Source organism: Alnus glutinosa, chromosome 9 (assembly GCF_958979055.1).
Source record: "Alnus glutinosa chromosome 9, dhAlnGlut1.1, whole genome shotgun sequence".
In the NCBI taxonomy this organism is placed as follows: Eukaryota; Viridiplantae; Streptophyta; class Magnoliopsida; order Fagales; family Betulaceae; genus Alnus; species Alnus glutinosa.
The window spans coordinates 5,720,095-5,731,616 of NC_084894.1; the positions used below are offsets into that span (position 1 = coordinate 5,720,095).

Here is an 11,522-nt window from a genome sequence, read left to right on the forward strand (position 1 = left end):
TCTGAAGATATTATACAATTAATAGTAGTATTTCCAATGAAATAATTAGTTTGCTCATATCTCATATAATTAATGATCCTATAATTTTCCGCTGTTTACTGCAACTTTTGAGCAACATAATTAAACATACTCACGAACACATGCATGCACAAACATGAAAACAACTTTAAGGGCTTTGAGGTATGATTTACCTTTGGTTATAGTGGAGAAAAGTTCGTTCTTCGATCAGGACGTGGTAATTAATCATCATGTTCTTTTTCTTTCCCCCCTCTTTAAGGCCAAAATTTTAGTAGTGCAATCGCGTATTAATTCTTTGACAAGAAGAGCATCTGCCTGAACTTCATCAAGCAATAGAAAGCTTCTTTGCTGGAGGGAGACAGACAGATATTCATCAGGTGTGGTAACAAGAAAAAGACACTCTAGAAAGATCGACCCATAGTTTCTCTTTGTTAATGCTTTTTAGATGGTGTAATTTTTTTTTCAAAAAAAAACATATTTTCAAATTTCATATATATATATATATGAACTGGTTTCAAAAAGAAAAAAGAAAAAAGAAAAGGTTTCAAAAAGTCATATACATATATGGCCTACAAGAGTTTACCGTAAAGGACAAGGGAAAAATGTGAACTGGCCTGGGGTTGTTTTCACACTCCTACCCACCAAGCGTACGTCAACCGCTCACAACCACCATTGATAAGGGTAGGTCGCGATCCATCGATCGATCGGAAGCTCTTGCATGCATAATACATCCAAATTTGACAGTTGGTGGTGGCGTCAGTTGAGGGTGATGGACATGTCGTAAGAGATCGAGCATGTCGATTGTTTTTGTTGACCTTCTTTGTGTTGCGTTCAATGGATATGAAGAATTATTGTTGATGTTGACATTTAGATCGACCACCACATCCACATGATTTATTTATGAGCTCTTCGATCTGTACATGTTATTTTACTTCTTTTTGCTCCACTCATGATCAGGTTAATTGTTAATTAATTAATTAATTAATTATCATTAATGATCGTCATAATTCTGGGTGTAGGAAGACAATTATATAAAACAAATTCGATCAGGAGCTCGATCTGTGTTACAAACTTTCAGCGGGTTTAACTCATTTTTAAAAATCGGCTTGTAAAGAAATGGCCGGTGTCCAAAAATTTTTATACACATAATTAAGATTGTACTTAAATTATATGTGTTAGGGAGAATATTGGTCTCCTCGGCTACTAGGCCCAACCCGATAACTCGAGCCCATTGGGCCCACCCGACCAAGTCAAACTACCAAGGAAGAATTATTGTTACACCATGTATTAAATCCTATCAGAATTCATTTGGACCCAACCCGATTCATTCGACCCGATCACCTGACTTGGGTAGTCGGGTCGGGTTATCCAAGAAAATCGTGCCTGCGAATATCTCAGGAATATTCGAGATGTCAGGTACACAACGCACGATGCCCACCTAGATCGTACGTCCTAAATTGTTTCAGCAACGCGTCATCCAGGAAGGGATCATGCACTCGAGATTGACAGACGTGAAACCCGAAGTATCTGTGCGCCTGAGGCCACGTCTTCCTCAACTACTGATCCCCGCACAAACCGGGAACTATCCTAACTGCTCCTTAATCTCTATAAATACCAGAGTCTCTTCAGATATTAAGGTACACACATTGTCTTCTTAAGATTATTTTGAGCATTTCTTTTAAAAGTATACACTGACTTAGGCATCAGAGTGAAATTGTCGGCATTTCCGACGCAGCTTTTACTTGTAGATTTTTAAGGAGGAGTACATTAACGAATCACTAATTAACACATCACCTACCAGAATACTGTATTTACAATATGAGTCATTAAAATCGCAGTACTCTATTGCTATGGCTAAGTTATTTTGGATATATAGACGTCCGGTGACATCCTTTTACGATTGAAGCGAAGAAATTGTGCATATATACATGGTGTGTATTTTTTAAAATTTTTAAAATTTTTTCAAATTCAGATCAATAATTATAAAAGATTTCAATCCATGTAAATTAGGGTGCTAATTAATAACGAAGTAATCCATAACTAATGCATCCTGCCATCCTGGAAAATGGACTAGATAGATATGGAGACTGCCCCTCCCTGAAGCTTTTTCCCAGTTAAGGGACTAGTGGACCCTACTAGCCAGCTAGCTTGAACACAAGTGCCTGTCGTTTTCGTTGCGTCACTGCCTCCAAAACCAATCAGACTCCATGTATGAATGCATGCAGCTCTGTACATTTGTACATTGTCAAAAAGGCCGTGTGAAGTCCGGCCGTTGGATCCCGGTCCATTGGTTGACGCGTGTATTTCGGGGCCTGCGGTGGTTGTCTCCATTTTATGTGACTTCTTGCAGCCCCGTTTGAAAATTCTTCATTCCTCATTTCTCCCCTCTCTCCTTGGAAATTTTTTAAATGGTTAGAAAATAAGATTGATGTGATATAAAGTTGAAATAATTTATATAGAAAATTAAAATAAATTTGTATTATAATAAATTTTTTATTTAAAAAGTAATTAAAAAATATTGATGTGATTTAAAAAAAATATATATATTTTAAAGTTGATGGTTTTTTGGAAGAAATAAAAATAAGGGAAAATGATGGAAAAGTGAATTTCAAACGAGGTCTAAATTGTTAGCAATTTAACATGAGAAAGTTGATATGAAATTCACTCAATCATTTATGTTTAAATAAATAAAATTTAAATTGTTCAACCATGTACCTATACGGACGGATGATATATTAATGGGAATTCAAATCACTTTAATACAATGTAAATGTTTTAGTTATTGAATTATCTTATGTGGCTCCGTTCGATTTGGGGAATCTAACATTTTTTTGGTATTCACATTTTCTTAGGAACGTTGATTCCTTTCACTAAAGTGCAACAAAATGAGTTAGTATTTTAAAAATTTCAAGAATCCAAATACTCCATTAGATACTGAATCACTTAGAGAGTATGAATAATGAGTACTGGAATTGAGGTATGGTACGTGCATGTTCGCTTACTAATATATTATTAAATGAAGAGCTTTATTTATAATTTTTGATCTTTTATCACTTTTAAAATAAGATATTCAAACTTTAAAAAGTGTCAATTTAAGATATTCATCTTTTAATTTTTGTTAATTTTAACCTTCCGTTAGAATATTTGTCTATATTTTAATTTTTTAGTCTTTTGTTTGTCGTTACCAAGACGAATACACTAAAACAACAATTTAAAACACAAATCAATTTTAAAAATACAAAAATAATTTTACTTTTACATCACGTCATGATGCTTTTTAAAACCAAAAATTAAAAACACGTTTAACAAACATATATACTTTCTTTATTTTAATCTTTTTGGAAATTATTGCATGCACCTCAAGAAATTGAAGTCAACAGGTAGACGAGTGGCGTGTGGAAGAAGATGCATGTTGGAATTTCATGAATTCAAATCTTTTACCAACCGAAACGAGGAACAATTGTCCGTTGTAGACTCATGGAGTCATGGTGATCATCATAAAGTAATAATTAAAGATATAGTCGTTAATTAACGAGTAATTAATTAAAAATATACCCTTTGGATTTGCATTAGTTCACTTTTCTTAGTAAAACAAATATTTCTCCTTAAATATGCGTAAGTTGTCCATTACGGTTAAGAATTATGTTTTTGTTTGTATGCTTAGGTGATTTAGTCAATAGGTTACGAGGCCTTAATTTGCATAGTTGGCAATGACGGAATCAGGATTTCCCATCTGGAAGAGCCAAAGTATAAATGATAGGTTATATAAATCTATTTTTAGTAGGGATTAAATCTAATTTTTAAGCCTAAATATATATAACTTAACAAAAAAAATAAAAAAATCCATTTTTTCTACACATGGGTCCGTCCCGATCGTTAGTTTCTCTCCTCCATAAGGTGCCCATGTCGGCCGGCCATTAGCCTTCTCAGTCTAATTTTTATCTATACATGGGTCCGTCCCGATCGTTGGTTTCTCTCCTCCATAAGGTGCCCATGCCGGCCGGCCATTAGCCTTCTCAGTCTATATATATGTAAAAAAGAAAATCATGTTATTCTAATGATTCTCTTAATTGATGCTTTAGGTTCCATCAATATCATGCCATGGTTCACGGTTGCTTCATGGTTAGGTTTTTGATGTTCATGATGCAAACTTTTTTGATTGATCATCAAGTGCATTATTTTTCATTTGATTTGAATAAATCTAATCAGGGAGAAGAAAAAAAAAAAGGATCTCCGATCCTAGCAAGTAATCTTATGTACGTAAAAAGAGACTATCGAAAAAGTAGTTCACTTTTTTTTTTCAATAGATCGATTTTTATATGCTCGATCTGTTCATCATTATCATCAGTTCATAATGTTCTTCAGTAGTACTCTTTCTTTTTAGGGGTTGGAAGGGAAGGGATGGCTAGTGTATACAGGGACTGGCCGGCCCGAGCACCCACCCCATCCACCCACCCCATACTTTTCTTCAACTACAAGTTGTGAGGATGAAAGAGGTTAGATCGAAATTACAGTTTTATATCACTGTCAATCAATCTTAAACATAAATTTCACAATTAAAAAAGAAAATTAATTAGTACTCAGAGAGGGATTAATTAATTTGTGTAATTAACCATAAGGATTAATTAAGGCATGTTATTTTAAGTTTTTAACCATCGCAAGGCCTGACATGACTCCATCATTTTCTTTATTAAAAGGTCAGTATTGAGGTTCAGATCATTAAACCAATAGTTATTAAAGGCCGTGCTATGTACGACAAACAATTGAATTGTCATAAATCAAAAGTTATGTCCCAACTTGTTCAGGTCCTCAGTGTACGTATATTAATCACATCTAAACACATACAAACTCTATATATATATATATATATATATGTATATATGCATGTTCACAGCCAATATGGTCGGTCGGTCGGTTGGTCACCCTAGGGTAATTTTGGTGGGACGGGGACCCACCCCTCCATTGCCATCTGGTCTCATGTAGAGGGATGTACGTATGATGTACCTCATCCAGATAAGGTGGCATCAAAGAAGCCTCATTGCGCCCCATTTTCCACCACCCAATGCGTACATCACATCCTTTTATTTTTACTTAACAGTAAATATTACAATAAATTTAAAAGGATTCCTACTTTAGACAAAGTGTGTGTAACGTTTTTTTTTCTCTCTTTTAGCCTAAACTCACTGCTCATAAATTTAATATGAATTTAATATAAATTAACCGGTTAAGATTGAAAATTTTTACCCGTTTCATTAAAATTAAAATTAACTTATATAATATCATACAAATACCTTGACACGATTTGAACCCAACACTAAAACACGAAATTCTACATTTAATAGAAAATATTTCTACTGTACTGACAACAGATTTAATTAGACTTACCACCTAACAACGAAAGTTGGACAGCAAAAAGTAATATATATTATATATATATATATATACACGTACCTAAACCCTGCCCACAAGCCACAAGTGGGGTTTTTTTCTTTAATTCTAATTTCTATATAACGCACACTTCCTCTGTGAAACTTTTCTGTTGGTAAATTTCAATTCCCTCAAAAGTCCAAGCTTCATTTCCTTGCTTCCTTTATCGGCTAGAGTTTTCCGTGTCCCCTACCCAGGCTTCCCTCCGTTAATTAAGCATGACTGCGAAGCACTGCGGCCACCACGACCACAGGCGTGAGAAGCATCGCCGCATATTCTACGGCATCGCCGCCTTCGTCGTCCTCGTCCTCTTCGTCGTCTTCCTCGTCTGGGTAATCCTCCGCCCCACCAAGCCCCAGTTCATCCTCAGGGACGCCACCGTCTACGCCTTCAACGTCTCGGCCTCCCCTCCCTTCTCCCTCTCCACCTCCATGCAGATAACCATCTCCGCCAAAAACCGCATGGACCGCGTCGGAATCTACTACCAGAAGCTCGACGTCTACGCCACCTACCGAGGCCAACAGGTCACACTCCCGACCATGCTGCCCGCCACCTTCCAGGGCCACAACGACTACACGGTGTGGTCGCCGTTCATGTACGGGAATTCCGTGCCGGTGTCGCCGGGACTAATGGGGGCTCTGGAGCAGGACCAGAACGTCGGGGCGGTGTTGCTCAACATCAAGATCGATGGCCGTGTCAAGTGGAAGGTGGGCACGTGGTTCTCCGGCAGGTACCACTTGAACGCGAATTGCCCGGCGTATATTAAATTTGGCTCCCCCAATGCCGGGATTCCCTTCGGACCGGTAATGAAGTTCGCGTTGGCGCAATATTGCACTGTGGACGTTTAAGCCACTAATCATTTCCTGTTAGTACGTACTTGCTATCTAATCCGCATTACCCTTAATTTGTTTTTCTTTTGGTTTGGATTATAATCATCATATGGCTTTCTGTTTCAAGTAATTAAGAGAAAGTTTTGGGTTATTATAATGCTATGATTCATTCATGTATATATGCGTCCATTGTCCTAAAATAAGGAGGAAAATAAGTATTTTCCCCAAGAAAATGGAGGAAAAATAACTAGTAATTAACAAAACAATTTGGTGTTCCGTTAATTACATTAAAAAAAAAAAAAAAATTGATTTCACGTCCAATATACATATTTTATTGGTCTGATAATAAGCCCAAAACGGTGGAGTTGACCAAGGTCGTCCCATATCGTTAAGATCTCTTTCTATTTTATTGCTAGCTGCAGAAACAGTACTGCTATTTTTTTTAAAACCTATTCTGCTCTGTAAAACACACAAAAAAACAAACTTTAAGGGTGCGTTAACCGAGCAGCATATGTTTTGGATCGTGTTCCGTGGAAATGCTACACCATATTATCTAATCACGTTCTCTACTGGGAGATTTAGCACTGCTAGCTGCTTCCAGCTTAAAATGCATGTTTTATATCTTTACTGCCATATATAAACCTTTTTGAATGCTTTGAAACAAAACAATATTTCTCTGAATTGGATCGGAAAAATTCTTCCAATCCAATTTATGTGAAAAGATTTTCATTTCATTTCAATTGAAATTTGGTTGCTCACTGTATACGAAGATCCTGCTAATTAAGCATTAATCATGGCTAAATGGTTACTAGTTAGATCGTCTGGCCAACTCATAATTGGTAAATTCATAGATTCAATTCCTGCTGGAGGCCTCCAGTAAGTCTATTGGAATTGGCTCGATTTCAATGGAATCTCATCATTTGTACATAATGAATTAGTGTGGTATATTCCTCTATATATAATATATGAGCAGTTAGAACTAGCAATTTTAGTGAGACTAAAACTTGAAAGAAAATAGATTTATGATCGGAATCAAACAAGCAGTTTTTGCGTACAAAAGTATTGGGTAAAAATCAATATACTTTTAATGTCAAATCAGGATCAACTAGAAAAGAAATAAAGTGTTGGGTCAAACTCTTCGGTGTGTCAAGGTAATAACTATGAAAAAGAACGTGAGAATAGCATTCCCTTTTTTTTTCTTTTTTTCTTTTCTTTTTTTAAGTACATCATTCAATAAATAAGAGTAGAGTTACAAGCAACAAAAAGTTTAACAGAAGTGGACTTCCAAACAACAAACCCAAACAAAATAAATAACGTCGAATTTGAAAATAAAAAACAGACAATTGCTGTGTTTATGAGTAAAAAATGTCTTGGTCCTTTAAACTTTGGACATATGTCAAGGAATGGGCCGCAAAAAAGCAGTATAGGCTCCAAAACAGACGAGGGTACGGGCATGACTATTGTGAGACTATTCACCCTACCCGAACTCCAATAACCCCCCTCTCCTCAACTCTTAAGAAGAAAATAATTTTAAGGTTACAAAAGAAAAATTTATAAAGTTTTTTGCCTATTGGCTCATAGCAAGAAATTTTTTTGGCCCCTTGGCCCCCTTCCCTTTTATCATATCTTCAATTAGTTCCATCTCATTTGGAACGTACGATTGATAGATTCATTGTCAAAAAAATTTCCTTTAATATTTTACAAGTAGCAACGGACATATCTGAAACATGTAACTGTTATAGTGTGTTTTGAACAGTTAGTGGGCTGCTGTGTTAGTTAGAGTTGGCTGTTCTAACAAAATGAATAAGAGAATGCTACTAGCTTCAAGAGTTATGTTATTTAAATCAAGCTTTGCAAGAACACTGAGAAGCACACAATTCATCCAACTGAAATTGAGAAATTTTAGTACAGAAACATAGACTTTTTTTTTTTTTTTTTTTTTTTTTTTTTTTTTTTTCTCTTTGGATAGTTATTTTCTTTAGCGTTAAATACCTTACACACCCCTATGGTTTAAAAACTTTATTTTTTGCCTCCTCAATTTTCATTTTTTTTTTTATATGTAGTACTTGTGCTATACGAAAAGATGGAGATGGTACCTCCGTCAATTTTTCCATCTAAAACTAACGGATTTCCATGTTAGCAACACGTGACACCATTGAAATTACGACATGTGGCTACAAATTTTTTTTTTTTATTTTTTTATAAAAAAATTTAAGCCTTTTTAAAAAAAGAATATTAAAAAAATTTAGAACCTTTGGGCTGCATGGGGTAACCGATCCACCCCCAAGGGCCTTGGAGGTGGTTTGGCCACCCCTTTGGCAAAAATGGGGGTGGCCGGCCTTAGAGGTGGTTTGGCCACCCCCTTGGCAAAAATGGGGGTGGCCGGCCTTAGAGGTGGTTTGATCACCCCCATTTGGCTTGGGGGTGACACGGCCACCCCTATTTGGCCTGGGGATGACTCGGCCACCTCCATGGGTCAAAACCTCTTTGTTTCTTTTTCTTTTTCTTTTTCTTTTTTTCACTTTGAACCATGGGGGTGGCTACCACCCCCGAGGACCAAACTTGGGGTAGCCGAACCACCCCTGTGGCACAAAAAAGCCACCCCTAATTTATTTCTCTTTTTTATTTTTATTTTTAAAAAAAAAGGCTTAAAATTTTTTTAAAAAAATTGTGTAGCCATGTGTCGCAATTTCAATGGTGCCACGTGTCGATGACATAAAAATCTATCAGTTTTGGACGGAAAAATTAACGGATGTACCATCTCCGTTTTTTCACATAGCATAGGTACCACATATGAAAAAAATGAAAACTGAAGGGACAAAAAATAAATTTTTTAAACCACATTAGGCAAAAAGGTATTTAACCTTTTTATTTACTTTTTTTCTTTGCCTAAAACCTTTCTTTTCAATTTTGCTTATTGATTTTTTTTTTTTAATTTGAAGGGAATAATAAAAATTGGATTAAATTTAATTTACTTAAAATTTGGCTTTATATATTTTCATACTTTAACCCCTACCTAAAAAAATAAAATAAAATTATTTAACCACCTCCCATCAGAAGTTTTGAGCTTCATCCTCGCTTTCAACCCTACCATAAGTAGTTGGGTGTATGGAATTTTTTAAAGTTTCTTAACCGAAATCCCATACGAAAGCAAAAGACCAATGAATTGTGGGTTGAGATTGAATTTTGGTCGGGTTAGGTGGTGGATGTAGATTGTGGACCACGTGATCAGTGAAATCATAAGGCAGGCTAGGCTTATGTTACGATCTTAATTAATAGTCGGATAAAAGGAAATCATATTATAATTAACTTTAATTAATTCCACTTTATACATTCTAATTAAAAAAGGCCAGGGGTGGGATTAACTCCTCCACCTACTTCTACTTACCATGTGGCATCGCTATTACTAGGGTTTAATGCAATTGGAATAGTCTCCCACTTTCTCATTTGATAGTCCTCTTCACATTACCTTTATGTTACTTTATGTCTTTATGCAAGGGATAGGGTACATTAATGTATCCCATTAATTACATATGTAAATATTCCTCCAAAAGAAGGGTAAAAAGGAAGAGGATCATAATTAAATAAAAAGAAAATTTCATCATAATTCTCTGAAATTTCGTATGAAATGCCAGTGGGGACCCATTCCATCATTTCAATTTACAAAAAAGAGTTTTTAAAAGTAATTAAACACTCTATGGGGTAAACTAAAATATACAAATAAATCTTCGCCGTTAAAAAAGTTGACAAAATCTATTAATATGTCACATCAACACTAATCACAATTTAACATGTAACAACATAAAAAAATATTAAAAAAATAGAACGGAGGAGATAGTTCCATCATCCCAAATCATCTTCTTTCAAACTCTTCATAAAAGGAAATGCTCATAGAGTGTAGTTCACAATAAGAAGATGGTGGATCCAATCCATCCTTCAAATTTGTATTAAATTTAGATACAAACTGGTTTGTAGTTAATTTATACAAATCAATATAACAAAGTGACATGAGTTATTAAAGCATGTGAGAATCACATATTTTCTCATTAGTTAATGCTATAAGAAGGACTAGAGTCTACTCGATCGAATGTCATGTGACTTTTAAAATCACTATTGAATTTAAGATGATTATTATTGGATTTTTGATTCAATAGTGATTTTAAAAGTCACATGGCACGTGGAATGACTCAAGGAAGACTAGTCCTCCTTATAACATTACTCAAAAAAACATAGGAGAAACATATGCTAATGCTATTAAAAAAATATGTAATTCTTATATTTTAAGGGACACATGTCACTTTATTAGATTAGTTTGTATGAATTAATTACAAACTAATTTGTAGCTAATTTAAGTCTACGTAGGTAAGTTGTAGATTACAATCCCGAAATGAAAAAAAAAAAAAAAAAAATTGTGTAATCTCACTATTAAGTATTAACCACTTCATTTATAAAGGAATTTACCATTTACATGAAGTAAAGTGTTTTGAATATTTATGTTGGGCCATAGTACAAGGCCCGATACAAGAGGACTTTACAACCAAGATCCAAGATTTCTAGAATCCAAATCAAATCATTTTTGGTCCAACTTGAGTAGATAAAAAAAAAAAAGCCCAATAGTTTAGACAGACTGAGGGCACAGTCCTACAAAAAGATTATGTAGGTTACTTATCCTGAACTAAACCACATTATATATATATATATCCTGAACTAAACCACATTATATATATATATATATATATATATATATATATATATATATATATATATATATATATATATATATAGATAGATAGAAATTTTTTCCTTAATCCTCCTAAACTTTTATCGCTTTTGCAATTATCCTCTTAAACTTAAAAAATTATCAATTTCATGTACACATCTTTCAATTATTTTCAATTCCATCACTCTGTTAGGATTTTCGGTTAAATCTGAACGGATGAGAGTTAAAATTCTCAAAATATTACCTTTCTTCTTTTCTTTTCTTTTTTTTTTTTTAAAAAAAAAAAAGAAAAAAATTTCAAGGATTGACATTATTCAAGATTTCACAAAACTTACAAGAATACACATGTCTGAATCTTTAATTTTTTTATTTTTTTTTTTAAATGAGAGTTTTAAAAATTTTGACCAGATTTAAATGAAAAATACTAGTAGATATGTAAAATTGAAAAATAAATACATTAAATTAAAAAAATTTAAAATTTAGAGAGTAATTATAAAAGCGATGATAATTTAACAAGGTTAAGTAAA

At 34.3% G+C, this 11,522-nt stretch overlaps 1 protein-coding gene across 1 annotated transcript; it reads left to right on the plus strand.

Moving 5' to 3' along the window:
* The first annotated feature begins 5,507 nt into the window (after positions 1 to 5,507).
* LOC133877812 (NDR1/HIN1-like protein 1) lies at positions 5,508 to 6,452 on the plus strand. The gene has a single exon (XM_062316231.1). The coding sequence runs from the start codon at positions 5,664 to 5,666 to the stop codon at positions 6,291 to 6,293; it is 630 nt and encodes a 209-aa protein (XP_062172215.1). The 5' UTR covers positions 5,508 to 5,663; the 3' UTR covers positions 6,294 to 6,452.
* The last annotated feature ends 5,070 nt before the right edge of the window (positions 6,453 to 11,522 follow it).